This window comes from Phodopus roborovskii, unplaced genomic scaffold, assembly GCF_943737965.1.
Source record: "Phodopus roborovskii unplaced genomic scaffold, PHOROB, whole genome shotgun sequence".
Lineage (NCBI taxonomy): Eukaryota > Metazoa > Chordata > Mammalia > Rodentia > Cricetidae > Phodopus > Phodopus roborovskii.
In genome coordinates, this window is record NW_026126448.1 from 5156503 (window position 1) to 5172716 (window position 16214).

The 16214-nt window shown below is 47.7% G+C and overlaps 1 protein-coding gene across 1 annotated transcript in view; it reads left to right on the plus strand.

Annotated features, from left to right (window-relative positions):
- The first annotated feature begins 12107 nt into the window (after positions 1-12107).
- The window catches only part of Trabd2b (TraB domain containing 2B), a 196806-nt gene continuing 192699 nt past the window's right edge, over positions 12108-16214 (plus strand). Inside the window, exons 1-2 of the mRNA XM_051188471.1 lie at positions 12108-12748; positions 14750-15310. Of these exons, the coding sequence (XP_051044428.1) occupies positions 12647-12748; positions 14750-15310 (663 nt within the window). The 5' untranslated portion in view covers positions 12108-12646. The remainder of the gene's footprint in view (positions 12749-14749; positions 15311-16214) is intronic.

Genomic DNA, 16214 nt, shown 5'->3' on the forward strand with positions numbered 1-16214 from the left:
CAAAAGCTGGCAAGGCCAAGGTTTCATGAGGTGGTAAACAATTAGAAGTCTCATATACTGTTAAATGTCTGAAATATAATAAGTACCCCAATATATTATAAATTAGTCATATTAGTGAGCACTCACCATGACTATAAATGTGAAGTATGAACCATACAAAATGGAGAGCCCTGAAATGGCCTCTACCATCATGAAGCTTGTCTAACCAGGCTCTTTCCCCCTGAATTCTTTGACTCATCCCCTTAAAGACTGTCTTTGGCCCTGGGCTAATGCTGTGTGTTGTAGCTAGAAATGCAGTCATCCAAGACGGGTTGTGCTGGGAAAGTCTTGGGGTAAAAGGTCCACTCTGAGGATATGATAGACATTAAAGAGATTACATTGGAGAGAACAGAGGGGAGGTGGAAATTATGAAAATGGTGGACAGATAAAGAAAACAAAACCAAAGACACATACATAAATACACACACCCTTACACATACTTTCAGTGGTGTGCATGCACACATACGCATACACACACAAAAAAAATACACACTCACATGTGCATTCATACACACTCATATACACTCACACACACTCATATATATATTTGCATACACACACAAATTCCCAGTCACACTCTCACACACACATTCACATATACAAACACACATACATTCACACACACATATGCATACACACACATGTTCATATATACATTCACATGTACTCACATATACACATGGATACTCAAACACACTCATACACACTCCACATTCACTCACTCACACACAAAACCTTTCTGATAAAAAGGGAAGATGTCAGCAGATTTCTGTCACCGTAGAGGCTACCTAGATTCTAAGTCAGTGTTCTGTGCAGAGGTGACTGGGGTATGGGGAAACAGAAATAATCCAGTCAGAGAAAAACTTAGTAGCCGAAGACTCTGAACAAATCATTTAACAACCATCATCTCAGGTCTCCAGAGATAGAGATGACAGGTTAACTGATAAATCAGTGCATGGAAAGTCTGCAAATCCTTTGTACCATTTCTGGACAGAAGGAATTTGAAACACAGTCATCAAAACAGTGAAAAGAAACAAAGTCTTCTTAGTCAAGAATGGGAGAGTGAGCAAAAAGGCCCAGGGATACATGGTCCTGCACCCAAATCTGTGCATGGATGGCATGAAGAAATAGAGTCTGTTCCATGTAGCTGCAAGGGTAGTAAACAGGGCCTTGTGGGGATAAGCTATAGGTCAGTGCTGGGAAGTACACAGCTCAGCAGTGTTAAGAGCATCTGCAAGAGTAGTAGGCCACGTTGAGAGGGAATGGGCTCCCTAAATGTCCTCAGCAGTGTCCAGACAACTACAAGATTTATGAAAAAGTGCTTCCACACATAGGGACTGAGGATCCAGCCCAAAACCTGAACTGAGAAAGATAAGGGTGTGTACTTGGTTGGACACGATGAGCATGATGAGGAAACAGGGCTTTCCACAGAAGAGAGGCCATGGTATAAATAGTCTAAAAGGTTCCATGAAAGGGGCAAAGGCCAAAAACAGATTCTTCAGCACTGTTATTTGGTAAAATAAAAGCCAAGCAAATGTAAACAGCTAGGCAGTATGCCAGTGGGCTCCATGAGTATCACAGACACTGAGCCTGCCTCATGTGCAGCACGGTAAGGACTATGCCTACTGGATTTTGGCACCCCCTCAACTAATCACCAAAGCATCCCTGGGCAAAGCTCATCTTGCCCAATTCAATCAGCAGGCCTGAGTTCTATGCTAATGCAGAACTTCCACAGAGGCTCCCAATCATAAGGTGTCCACATGTGCTCCTCCTTTGTTAAGCAACAAAGTATTTCTCCTAAGACAGAAGACACTTTGAGGCTACCTCTTCCTCTTTCTTCTTCCTTTTCCTTCTCCTCTTCTTCATATTAGTAATAATGATCCTAGAAGCCATACCACAGTTTTTACAGTACCCATAGTGCAACCCAGTCACCACCCTACTCCATCCCCATAACAAGCCTGTGGGCCACACATTACTACCTTTCTGACTTCACACACAAGGAAGTTAAGTGTGGAGAAGTCCAGCTGGCAGGTTGTGATGGCCTTACTAGTCAGCAGGGATTTTCTTAAATAGCTATGAACTTTGATCACCATATAAATGTTCAAATGTATTTGTGCAGATCACACTAGCCTTGTGAGGATCCATAGTAAAGGACAAAAACTGAAGAGCCCTAAATTCTCCTACTGAGATGAAACATCAAAGCCATACCCAGCCCACCTACGTTTCTCTCAGTTCTACTTGCCTGCCCTGATTGCAAGCCTCGATGAGATCCTACTCCTGCTCAGCTAGGTACTTTCCTTCTAAAAAGAAATCTTTTTGGAGAGCCTCATACATTTGGTTCTCTCCTATTATGATTCTCTTCCACAGATGTATTCTTACACACCACTCAGACTGGTCCTAGAGACACACTTCCCCAGCAAGGTTGAGAAGGCAGTACCCAGCTCCAGGTACTTCTAAGCCTCATGTTGCTTCAATGGACTTTCTCACTGTGGAGACTTATTATGATGGGTCCTCTGTTGTACCCCCCCCAGGCCCCAGGATGTTCCTTAGGAAGAAGGGAGGTGTCTGAGCAGAATTGGGCATTCAGCCTATGGGTCTGGGCTCAGTCCGTGTTAGTGTCAGGACTGGGGCTCAGCAGGGCTATAGGTGGGGACTCCCAATTCCCTTCAGTGAGGCACATAGACAGTTACTACAGAGCATCTTCCCCCACAATGCCTAGGCTTGCTGCCTCCCTCCCAACTAGTTTACCTCCTCCTATCTCTAGGACATCTCCCCAGTGTGTCCAGTGATGCCTCCCCCAAGACCAGCTGTTGCAGAGGTTGCTGCTTCTGCTGTTGCAGAGGTTGCTGCTTCTGTGCTGTACCCTTCATCATGCTAAAACACGCTGCACATGGCCTATTCATTGGCCCATGATCTTCAGCCACTCCAGCTGGATTCTCTGGCACAAATCTAAAGAGATTTCTCACAGTGGCTATGTCTACTTCTTTGCCTTTTCCTTTATTCTCATGCCATTTTACTTGTGTTTTCAACTCCAAAATTCCTCTGAAAACATCTCCTGTCCACTTCCGGAGTCAAATCCAATAATAACTCCTGCATTTTGTGGAATGTTCACACCTTCTCTTTCTCCCTACTTACCACCTCTTTCTCTTATTTTATATTTTTTGTATATGAATATTTTGCCTGTTTGTCTGTGCACAAGGTGCATGCAGTGCCTGGGGATACCAGAAGAGGGTGTCAGATCCTCTGTCTCTGTCAATTGCTGTTTCTCTTTCAAAGTTGAAATGAAGGCTCTCCCTGGCTTAGACCTAGGCTGCCTTCAGTTCTACCTGTATGTTCTTCTGTCGGTCTATCTATCTATCTATCTATCTATCTATCTATCTATCTATCTATCATCTATCACCTATCTATCATCACCATCATTGCTAATGGGCCTAAGTGTTCCATCTAATCTCTGTCCAATGAATCCTAAATGTGTCCATATCTTTACTTACTCTCCTAAACTGCAGGATGTTTCTAAGTTGCTTCCCATGACTTCCATTTGGTGGGCAGCTCATGATTAACATGATCTCAGACTGAACCCCCGGTGCCTTCTCTCCACTCCCACCAAATCCTGTTTCTTCCTCAACCTGTCTCAACTAATGAAGAAGTTGCTCACAATAAAACCCTCGGCCTTAGCCTTGTTCCCTCCATCAGTCATATCCATCATAAAATGGTAGTTACTGGCTCTAACTCTGTGTGGACCAGACCTGTTCCCTTTCCTCCAGTCTCACTGCAGCCATGTGGGTAAGACTCTCTCTTCCCCCATCCAATCCTAGCCTGGATCCTGCCCAGGATCCTGGATCGCTCTCCAGCTGCCTCACCATTCTTCACACTGAGTCATGAATGGACGAATTCAAGTTTCTTACCTCAGCTCAGTCATTCTTCATGTGGCCCCTACTCTCTGCTACATGTTTAAGAGTTATGTCCCTTGTATCCCAGATCTTACTTCTCTTGACTTTTATGTTTCCTGAACACACCATGGTGTCTCCCTACTTACTACAAGGCCTTTGCCAAGGCTGTTTCCTCGGCTGATGGTATCTTCCCTCACATCTTCCGGCAGAACCCTTCTCATCATTCATTACACAATGTCTGTGACTCACACTGTCTCCATTTTTTACTTAGTCACCTGTTTATTATTTTTCTTCTGGAAAGAAAATGGCATGAACAAGCATTTGGATGCTTGTATGTGACCTTCATCATGAATGGTTGAGTGTTCTACTCACTCCACAGAGATCACCATCACTATCATGTCCCAGGCACTGATGCCATCAGGCAAATAAAAATATGTTCAACCTGAGTCCAGCTCACATGCACTAGATCTGGAGCCATAGGCCTTTTACAAATGCCTCTGCTCTACCACTCACTAGGTGTGTGATTTGGGAGAATTTTCTTCCAGGACTCCAATTTCCTTATCTATAGGATTAGGGTAATGGTAGTATAGGGTGAAGATCATGGTAGAAGTTCCCTCGCAGAGTTGTTATGAACAGGCAAGAGTTACTACATTAAAATAGTGGCTGGAAGTACTTAGCACACATCAAATGCCCAATCAAAATTACATATAGTTATACTAAGCCATGGCTGTTCTATGAGGCAGGATTACTAAGTATTAGCAGGATTGGCATTTATAGTGCTGTCCTTTAAATGAGATTGCTTCATTTGTTGTAAGCTATTTAGCAGCATCCTGGCCCCATCCACAAGATTACAGCAGTAATTCTCAGTTATGACACCCACATATGTCTTTATAAATTGTCAGATGTCCTCAAATGTCCTTCAGGCAGAGAGAAGGTTAAAAGCCGCTGTTGAGAAAGCAGTTGCCATTGCCTACTCATACAGATACCAAACTGGAAGTCCACAGGGTCTGAATAACTTGCCCAAGGCCAAAGGAGATGAAGGTGAGCTCAGGATTCAAAACCCACCCTTCTCACACTGGGGCATGCTCTTTGCTCTTCCCCACTCCCTCTCTGTACTTGTGGCCCAAGCCCCTCTGCCCTCACCCTAGCACATTTGCAGTCTAGCACATTTGCAGATCCGTGCTAATTACACAGCAACGTAAAACTTTATATGTGGTTTGTTATTTTATATCCAGGAACATGGTCCGCAGCCTTCATTACATAAAGCAGCTGTGTGTATACTAGGGGTCTAAGTGCCATTTAGTGGTCAGCTGGATGGGGTATTTTGTTTCAAGCATCACATTTCCTTTTTCCCTTTCTATACTTCAGAAGGGTCCTAAAGAGAGGAATGGAGCCTCACACGGCTTGGGCTAGAGTGACAGGCAAGTCCTAAATGATAGTTATTCTGTATCCTAATTAGATTGGAAGACAGACAGAGCCCAGAGCTGCCAAATGTGGTATGGATGTGCTCCTGGTGACTGCTTGTGCTCAGGTGTGTTCACAAGCCACACCCTCATCTGCCTGCTACCTGTACACTTTTCCCATTTGTGGATTGGAGGGAGTAAAGGATTTAGCAGAGATTTTTAGACAGATGACTTTCTATCAATCAGCTGTGTGGTTTGACTGTCATTACTCCCCTCTGAGACATGTCCTCAGCTTTAAAATGAGGGCAAACCCAGCTGGGGAACTGGCACAGTTCGTAAAGTACCTTACTACACAAGCACAAGGACCTGAGTTTAGATTCCCAGGATGCATACGAAAGCTGGGGGGCCATAACATACACCTGTAATCCCAACACTGGGGAAGCACCTATCATCCCAGTGCTGGGGAGGCTGAGATAGGAGAATCCCTGGGGCTGGCCGGCCAGCTCAGTGAGCTACTCTTTTAGGGCCATCTCTCGGTCCCTAGCCAGAATGCTCTCGCTCTCTCTCTCTCTCTCTCTCTCTCTCTCTCTCTCTCTCTCTCTCTCTCTCTCTGCCCCTCCCCTAACTCATTGCTTTCACTATTATCCTTACCTAGAATTGAACCTGCATTTCCTTCATAGACCAGTTCAAAGCATGTGTCCTCCAGAGAAGAGTTTCCTGGACCTCGTGGCTTTCACTATGCCTGGATTTTTATAACAGCACATCACCCAATCTTTATATGCTGTTTCCTTTATTTTAAAACCTTTTTCCTTAATTTTGAAATACTGACTTGACAGGTTGGATGTGTTCAAAATGGTGGTTTAATAGAATAGCATTATAGATCCTGCTTAATAATCATGACCTTTAAACTCATAAGCACACACTATTATTAGACAGAACTCATCTTGTAACTGAAACTTTGTCCTATTGACCAGTCCTGTACTTGTTGCTAGAAAAGTTAAAGTCAGCACAGACATTATATATATATATATATATATATATATATATATATATATATATATAAAAAAAATAGCCTGGAAGCTTTTTCTTGTTTGCTTTTATAACAATACAACAAATCTCACTTTGGAATGCATATCCAAAATGAATGAAATCAGCATCTCAGAAAGATCTCAGCCCTGGAGTTCATTGCAGCAGCACTCACTGAAACATCTTTTAACTCAACACCTACAGGTGTTTCTTGTTCAAAAGTCACAAGTAGCTGGAGGAGGGCAGCTCAGTTACAGCACAGAACATATGGAGACAGCACATGAGAGCTGGGCCATTGCTATCCTGAGGGCTGCCCACAGCCAACCACGTGCACCTCCCACCCACCTGGAGCCTGTCAGCCACCCTCAGGGCAGCCATGATTTCTGCAAATCATGCTAAGATTGTCTCCTCTGACAGGCAGGGTAAAACACTTTCTGAGTTCCTGCATAGTATTTGCTGGCACACTGGGATTCTGACCATGTCTAGTTCTAGCTCTCCTCCATCATCCTAGTTTCCCTAATGTGCCAAGTACAAGAAGGCCCTTAATGCCTTCTCGTTCTTCTTTCTTTCTACCCAACTCCTGCTTGTTCTTTTGCTGGGGGGTTTGTTTTTTGCTTTGTTGTTGTTTTGTTTTGAGGCAGTTCTATGAGGCCTAGGCTGTCCTCAAACTCTCCCTCTTGCTGCGTCAGCTTCTAAGTGCTGAAGTTATAGGAGGTGTAAATTCCAGGTTCCTGCACTTTTTAAATGTATTTTTTAAAGCAGGATCTCTTAAATTTATTATGTAGTTGAACATGACCTTGAATCCCTGACCCTTTACCTCCAACTGGTAAGTGCTGAGATTGCAGGACTGTGCCACCAAACCCAGCTGCTGCTCACTCTTTAAAGATTGGGTTCCACTGGCTTGATCTAAAGTGAATGTTATGTATCTCTAATAGGACTCAGTAGGTCTAAAACCAATAGCAAAAAGAAGACCAGGCTTGAGAGGAAGATGCCTTACCCCAGCATCACCTTTTGGGCAAAGATCCTTGCTTGGGTGATGTTCTATCTCCTAAGGAAGTCTTGGTTGGTCCTGTTTGCCCTGTTTGTTTTTCCAAGGTCCATTTGTTTATATCCCTGTCCTCTGCTCTGGGTAGGAAGTTCCCTGAGGGCTAAATCTGGGGCTGATTCCTCTGTACCCAAGATGTCCCCACTGGACTGTGCCACCGTAGTGTTGTCTTTAATGCATGCCATTCTACTTAGCAGCTCTGATCCCTTCCTACACTTTTGTGACCGCTGACCTCTTTTCCTGCTTTAGTGACAGAATACCTTTTGTCCAGTCATCTTAGTGTCTGCATCTTTTTCAGGTGCTTTCTCTTATTCTAGACTGTCTTCAACATTGTCTGTCTCTGGCTAGTACTTCAGTCCACTTTCTCCCCAGTCCCAGAAGCAATCCTGTTCTTCATTCATCAAGGATTAACTTCCAGGGTAGAGAACACAGAGCTTGGGAGCAGAAGATACATGCTGGCTACATGACTCAGAGCCAGAAGTCAGAGCATTTCCATGTAAGAATACTGTGGTGGCCAGTGGCCCACAGCCCAGAGCAACGTTCTTCCTTTGAGCCAGCAGCTAAGCCCCTCATCTCTCACCCTGGAAGGGACACCCTTCAACAGCACAGGGCTCCCGAGGCCAACTTTGTTGGTTTAGTTACGCTACAAGGCTTCTGCTCCTGCCCCTGCTGTTACAGCCTACAGATTCCTGGTACCAATCTGATTGAACAACTTAATTAAGATGCAATAAAAGTGGTCCGGATGTGCCCCAGGCAGAGCAGTCTAGAGTCTGCAACCATTGCCCCCTCTTGAGCCCAGAGCCCTTTCTCACCGTGCTAAATGCCCTCCTCTGGCAATGGCTGTAAAGGAAGAGCTTTATTTAGTGTTGGGTGCAGGGGTCCTTAAAGGTTAGTCACTCCACCAGATTTGTTTATGATGCTGGTAGGTCATCTCAGTTCATTGTCATGTCCAAAGAGGATGGTGAAACTTCCCAAGTGTCCCAGCCTCTAGGATTTAGGACTTAACACCACCCAGGGCTTATCTCATAAGACCGAATAGGAGGGGAATATTCTCTAAAACACTGAAACTGAGCTGGATAAATGGCTCAATGGCTAAGACAGCACACTCTGCTCTTGCAGAGGACCTGAGTTTAGTCCTAGCATCTACATCAGGTAATTCCTAGCCACCTGAAACTCCAACTCCAGGAAGTGCAACACCCTCTCATGGCCTTTACAGGCATCCACACACATGTGGCGCACACACATTCTCACACATAACTAAAAATAAAATAATTTGAAAACCCACTGAACCCCGTGTTCCTGTTTGTTGTTTTGGATAACAGCTTTAGCAACTAATTCACACACCATGTACTCATTTAAAATGTTTTTTTTTCTTTTAGTTTATTCAGAGTTGTGCAACCATTACCATTTGAGATGTTTTACTACTACCCTAAGAAACCCACTATCTCTTTGTTATGGTCTCTCCATCTCCTCAATTCTGCTTTGTTCTGGGTGACCAACTATCCAGCTTTCTGCCTCTGTATATATGCTCACTTCAGGCCTCGTTGAAGTCAAGGAATATTCTATCCTGAGTATGCCTCACTTTTAAAAAGATTTATTTATTTTTAAGTGCATTAGTGGTTTTTGCCTGCATTTATGTCTGTGTGAGGGGGTCAGGTGCCCAGAATGGGAGTTACAGACAGTGGGTGCTGGGAATTGAACCAGGTCCTCTGGAAGAGCAACCAGAACTCTTAACTGCTGAGCCATCTCTCCAGATTCCTATGCCTCGTTTTTTTTTTTTTTTTTTTTTTTTAAAGAATTGTGTGTCTTTAAGGTATACAGCCCCATGTCTTGACACACCATAGTTGGCTCTCCGTCTGATGGGCAGTTCGTTTCTACCTTCTGGCTATTGTGAACAGCACTTTGGTTCATAGAGATTTGTGTTGCTATGTGTTTTCAATTCTCTTGGATTGACAAACTTACTTCCTCTTGTGTCTTTTTAACAACACCGATGCAACATGGATGATGAGCCTAAAGCCTTATCACATACATTGATTCACTGAAAAATAGTGAAGCCAGGAAAAGGGTTGTAGAAAACCAGACTCCAAGACACTGTTCTACCCTTGCTCACAGTCCTACAGGAGGCCTCAAAGAAGGAAGTTAGACCTCTGACAATTACCTGCCAAAACCTTCATCATTTTAATGAAAAAGATATGATATGAGAAAACTTTCATTTGAAATATAGGAAGGAAGATTTTTGAAAACCATCAACATATAGCCACACATCCTATCACTCCAAACTTGATCTGGTCCTTTTTTCTTATTCCCTAATCTTCCATCTTCTAATTCCCCAGTGAAGAGAATATTCCTACTTTTCAATGGAATAACACTCACACTCTCTAACCAGCCTACCCTGTTCTCACCAAGGAGATAGGTGACTCTGCAGGGAATTGGGTGTCTGAGTTGGGCAGCATCATCCAAGGAATTCTCTTCTGTCGTAGCTGCAGATCTCAGAGCTCTGTGTGTGGGAGACAGAGCTACTACGCTATCCCTTGGTGCCCTATTTTCTGGGCACTCTAGACTGCTCAACATCTGTCAGCAGGTAGGTATGTGACAAAGAGGCTGGGCAGAACAAATTGCTTCAGATACATAGTGGTTTGAACTATAGCCAATTGCTAACATACATTTATTTTCAGCCTACCCCCCCAAAAAAAATAGAAATTTCACACGACTAGTGGGGTTCAACCCATCATTCTCTGGTACGTATTTCCTACCCTTCTGGTCTGCCTCTTAGTTGCTCACATTCCAGGTTTGGAGAGGCAAACTGTTCCTCCTCATTCAAACTCTGACCGTTCCTTTCTCCCGCTGTTCAGTGTGTCCCGAGGCATGGGTGGGAGAGGAGGTAAGCAGATCCCCTAGCTGGTAGTCAAGAGGCCTAGGATCAGGCCTGGGCTCCTACTAGCTGCCCTGCCACCAGTTTGTTCCCTCAACTCACGTACCCTGTAAATAAGGATGTGCCCTAGCCACCTTCGACTTCAAATCATGGAGTAACTTCTCACAATTGTATATACAAAGGTATGCTCCCAGGCCTGGCATGTAGAGACAGTGTCAGCTTCTGTCATCTGCTTTCTCTGTCCAGTCCTTCGCTCTCACTTTTACACCTTGGCACTGGCTGCTCCAATGGCTTTACTTCCTTCTGTTAGCTACCACTGGCTTATCCTTCAAGATCACCTCCAAGGTCTCTGCCTTGACTCCAGCTATCTTAGGAGCCCTTCTTCCACCTGTCTTCCCTTGGTCTTCTGGTACGACTGATTGGATTTTAAGTGACTATTTGCACATCTGACCATGTCTGTCAGTGTAGACTTCTGATATATCACCTAATTCATCCTTTAACCTCAGATGCCACGATACAGTGCTTAGCATATCTTGTTTAACAAAAGGATGTCTCTCTCTCTCTCTCTCTCTCTCTCTCTCTCTCTCTCTCTGTGTGTGTGTGTGAAAGAGAGTGTGCCATGATTCACTCTCTCCATTTGCTGTGATAGGGGATTTTCTTTTGTGTTTTATTTATTTATTTATTTTGGTGTAGTTTAGTTTTGGATTTTCGAGACAAGGTAGCCCAGTATAGCTCTGGCTATGCTGGAACTAGCTGTGTAGACTAGGTTTGCCTCAAACTCGGAGATTTGTCTGCCACTGCCTCCCACGTGTTGACACCATCACCTAGCAACACAAGGTTCTATCCACTGATATCTTTAAGGCCTCCTTTATCTCCAAGGAACAGAAGAAGTTTGATTTTAAGGACTTTTTTTCTATTTCCTAAAGCCTACAAAATGGACTTGAATGCTTACCCTTTCACAGTCACACACAAGGATTTTATGTGAACCCAGGAAACTAGACCTGAGGATGATTGGCTAAATGGGAGTTTCCAAGGAATTCTGATAATTATTTTATGATCCTTAAACATGTTTTATTTTAATGCAGAGAGTGTTTGCAAAGTGCCTAGGAGCATGCATGCCAGTGTTACAAACAACACAGCATGGCACATAGTTGTAAGTAAATACCACCTTCCCTGGATCTCCAGTGACCATCTAATTTGTAGATATACCTCGAAGTCCCTACCAAAATCCTATCCTGCTGGATGCTTATTCTTGCCAAGACTCGCGGATGTGCTCTGCGAAGCTGGCCCATGGCTCCAAATTTGTCATTGCCTGCCTACTGGACTTTCACCTCTTAGCCCGAGGTCTACTGAGCAGAGCATCAGGCCGGGCGCCCTCTGGCGGTGTCGCTCCGGAGTTAGGGCCCAGCGCGGAGCTGGCGAGAGGAAAGGAGAGGGAGGAGGGGGGGGGGGGGCGCAAGCAGGGGAGGAGAGGAAAAAGTTGCGCTGGGAAGTTTGGAAAGTTGGGAAGTGGCTGCTGCGGGCTTCGCCTCCCTCCGCGCGCGTGCGAGGGAATGAGCGAGAGAGGGCGAGCGCGGAGCCAGCGAGCGCTTGCCATGCCCGGCAGACCCCGCCTCGCCGCGCCCCGGCGCCGAGCTCGCTCCGACTCCCTGCGGCCCGGCCCGGCCCGCCGCGGCCCCGGCCCCCCGCCCCCCGCGCCGGGTCCTCCCCTCCCCCGCCCGGCGGCCCCAGCCCCCCGCCCGGCCCGGCTCCGCGCCGCTCTCCCGCCCTCCTCTCTTCCTCCCTCCCGGCCGCGGAGCAGCATGGCGGAGTCCGGGCAGCGGCCGCGCGGCCGCCCGCCGCCCCTCTGAGCCGGGCTCGGGGGCAGCCGGGCACCTCAGAGCCGACCCCCGCCCCGCCGCGCCCTCCGCCGCACTTGTCCCACTGCGCGCCCCCTGGAGCGCCGCGCACCCCTGGGACCTTTGCGCGCCCCGGGTGCCCAGCATAACCCGAGGTCCCCCGCTCGCCCCGGATCTCGGGACTGCCCCAGGAGCCCCGGGTACCCCTGGACCCTGACGCGGCTCCAGGACCGCCACGCGCTCCAGGACCCCTGCGCGCTCGCAGAATTCCAGGGCTTGGCCAACCCGGCTGCGCGCCCTGGTGAGGGGCCCCGCCCCGCCCCAGAGGATCCCCCTCTTCCAACAGACGGAGCCCCGCCCCAGAGGGACCCCCAGGTCCGACAGGGACATCCAGCCACGCCCCAGCGGGCTCCCAGCATCTCGCGTCTGGAGCCCTGTGCTCCAGAAGATCCTCGGTGCCCAGCTGGGGGCTCCCCGCCCTTCTGAGGGGCGCTGCCCAGGAGGGTCCCCCGCATCCAGCGGGCCCGGGCAGGATGCACGCCGCCCTGGCGGGGCCGCTGCTTGCCGCCCTCCTCGCCACCGCCCGCGCCCGCCCGCAACCCCCTGACGGAGGACAGTGCCGGCCGCCTGGATCGGTGAGCGAGCGCCAGCCCCGCCACTCTCCTGCCTGCCTGGGCACTTTAGCTCAAGGGCCGGTGGTTTGGGACCTGCCTTCTTTAGCCCACTCGCTCCACCTCCGCCCTCTGGGCACAGCGTGGGCTCCCTTCCCTAGCATCTGTCCTCTGGGGCTCCAACTCTGAGCCCAGCCCAGCCCAGATGGTTCCTTCTTTCACTCGCGGACAGTTTCCTCTATACTTTTGGTCTTGGTTAGATGTTTCCCCTTTCTGTGCCCGCTTCTGACTCTTCTGTCTTTTATCTTGTCTGCTTTGGTCTCGTTCTGCCCACGTCTGACTTCTTCCCAACACTCCCTTGCCCCTCTCTATACTCTACCAGCCCTTTCGCTGTTTCATTCACGCACCCCTGCCTAGGCTTCCCTCTCACTCCCTGGCTCTTTTTCTGACCTAAGGCTGCCCTCCTTGCCCCCTGTGCTCTCTCTGTGTACCCCAGGCCCCACCCGGCACCTATTGTCCCAAATGCCCCTGTTTCCTAAAAAAAAAAAAAAAAGGTAAGATTCCAAAGGAGAGAAACGGAAATGACAGAATGAACATGCTTGTCTAGTATTTCCCTAAGGGGGTCAAATACTTACTGCTTCTCCCAATTTTCCTCCTCAAGCCCAGAATCTCATGATTTTCTCCTAATGCCCTTCTCTTCAACTAGAGATTAATGAATTGGCAATCACCCTGAACTAGAGACCAGGACACCAGAACAGTGAGCGTTGCTGGATCCTCCTGTGCTGCCCTAGTAGAAGAGCATAGGTTGGCCATGGGCAAGGTGCACAGCTAGGAGCCTGCCCAGTGTAGAAGAAACCAACTGGCTAGCTGTGTATTGTGCATTCAGATTTACAAATCTTGTTGATAGAAGTAAGATACTGTTTCTACCTCCCACAATAAATACCTTTCCTTTGTGTCAGAATCGGGTAGGAAAATGTTATGACTTGACCTAAAGTTTGTAAGTGGTCACTGGTCACTCCAGAGACTTTTCTAGATGGAAAATGGCTTTGCCTGAGAGAAATGATAGTCCCCTAATTCCTGTGTCTTTCTAAATCTTAATGGGTACTAGAAAAGCAGCCCTCTTATGTGTGCCCCTGGTTGAGGCATACAACCCTAGTGTGTGCCTAGGTCACAGAAAATGACAGACCTGTCTATGGAAAACCAGGCATGCCTTTTGATGGGGAAGTCTACAAAGCACCCCAAATAGGTGTATTTCTTGAGGGTAATTCTATGGAATCCTTTCCTCCCAAACCAGAAGTTGAGACTTGATTTGGCTTTGCAAGGTTTTAAAACACTTTGTCATCCATGGTCTCAGGGAGTGGAGCAAAGTAGCTAACACCCCAGACCTGCCCTCCAAGAAGAAAACCTTACCCACCCGGATGAATGGGAAGTGACTGTTGAAATAGGTGTGCTATTTTTAATAGGTGTTCTGCTTTCAGAGTGCTCTTGGCATGTGTCTTCTAATGGCTGTATTTAAAAGTTATATGACTTCCTCTTTTCTTGCCAGAGCAAGACTCTTGATCCCCCTCTCCCCACCCTCTACATGAAACACTACTGGTGAAGGTTTGGCTTGGCCAAGCATGAATGTTCTCAGGTGGTGTGGCAGTCCTTGGCTTTCACAGTGAAAGCTAGTCATAAAGAGAGTCTCTCTTCATTGCCCACTTCCTCTGTGCCTGGCACCACTCTGAGGGCTGCAGATATGTATATTCTGTTTCTCAGTCCTACCAATAACTTCCATTCTCACACACCGCCCGTTTTACAGAAGAGGAAACTGAGTCTGTGGGAAGTAAACTGATGGACTGAAAATTATTCAATTAAGATAGGGCAAAGCCAGCATTTGACTGTGGAGCTTTTAGCTTGCAAAGCCCTTGCTAGTGGGCCTCTGCCTTCTGGCCCCATCTACCCCTGCCACCTCTCTGCCAACTCTGGCTCTACTCTGCTACCTTTAGCCTCACTGATCTGCCCTGCTCTCCTCTCTCCTTGTAGCAGAAGGACCTGAACTCCTTCCTGTGGACCATTCGGCGCCATCCCCCAGCCTACTTGTTTGGCACCATCCATGTTCCATACACCCGAGTCTGGGACTTCATCCCTGATAATTCCAAAGCAGCCTTCCAGGCCAGCACCCGTGTCTACTTTGAGCTGGATCTGACAGATCCCTACACCATCTCAGCACTGGCCAGCTGCCAGCTGCTGCCCCACGGGGAGAACCTGCAGGATGTGCTGCCAAGAGAGCTCTACTGGCGCCTGAAGCGTCACCTGGACTACGTGAAGCTGATGCTGCCCTCTTGGATGACACCAGCACAGCGCGGCAAAGGGCTGTATGCTGACTACCTGTTCAATGCCATTGCTGGCAACTGGGAGCGCAAGAGGCCAGTGTGGGTGATGCTCATGGTAAACTCACTCACAGAGACAGATGTGCGCTCCAGGGGTGTGCCTGTACTGGACCTCTACCTGGCACAGCAGGCTGAGAAGATGAAGAAGAGCACTGGGGCTGTGGAGCGGGTTGAGGAGCAGTGCCATCCTCTCAATGGGCTCAACTTCTCCCAGGTAGGAACCCATGCGCCAGCTTAGCCAGCAGCCCCACACTATCTTGCTCCTGGTCTCTGATCATTATCATGCTCTAGCAGACAGCCAGAGCCAGGTCCCATTCCCCCCCCCCCCCCAGCCTCCACCCTCCACTCTCTGCACCAAGCAAAAGCATCCCTCTGGCCCTGGGCTGCTTTGTTGGGGTCAGGGGAAACTACTACGTGCCAAAGTTTGGGTGTTTCTTTCCATTTCAGTGGTTCCCTGTTGGGGATATCCACTCTCCACCTGCTGTGCTTGCCTGAGCAGAAAGAATTTCCCCGGGAGCATCATAGTGATACAAAACAGAAAGAGGGAGCTGCCCATTTGCAGCAAGCTTCCCCAGGCCCTGGGGACTTAGGGCACAAGGCTGTCTTGAGGTTGTTTGGACACTGGCCTGTGAGTGTGCCTGCATAGAAACAACACAGAGCGGAGGCTCCGTGTCTGAGCTGGCAGGGAAAGTATTGTGTGCATGGCCTCCACTAGCACTAGTTTGCTGGTAAACACTAAGTTCTGCATAGTTCCCTGGGGACTTTGCTAAGGTCTGCAACTCAAGAGCTAACTACCTCCTTAAGACTGGAGGAAGATGCAGTGAGGAGAGTTTTGGGGGGTAATAATTTCAGAGAAATGTGTTTGCTTAAGGTTGACAGTTCTGATTTCTGAACCTAGGGAGTAGAGAAGGAGGGGAGGGGCTTAAGAGGTTTAAAGTCTCTGGCTGTCAGAGATCTGATCCAGCAAAAATGTCTTTAAAAGCCTGTCTCTGTGGACAGAGGTCATTCTCAACTCACTGGTCCCAAACTCAACTCTGAGGCCCTGGGAACAATAAGTTCACATCTGTGCCTAGAGAACAGGGCTGTCAACCCAGGATGGGAACTCCCAGCTTGTGGCT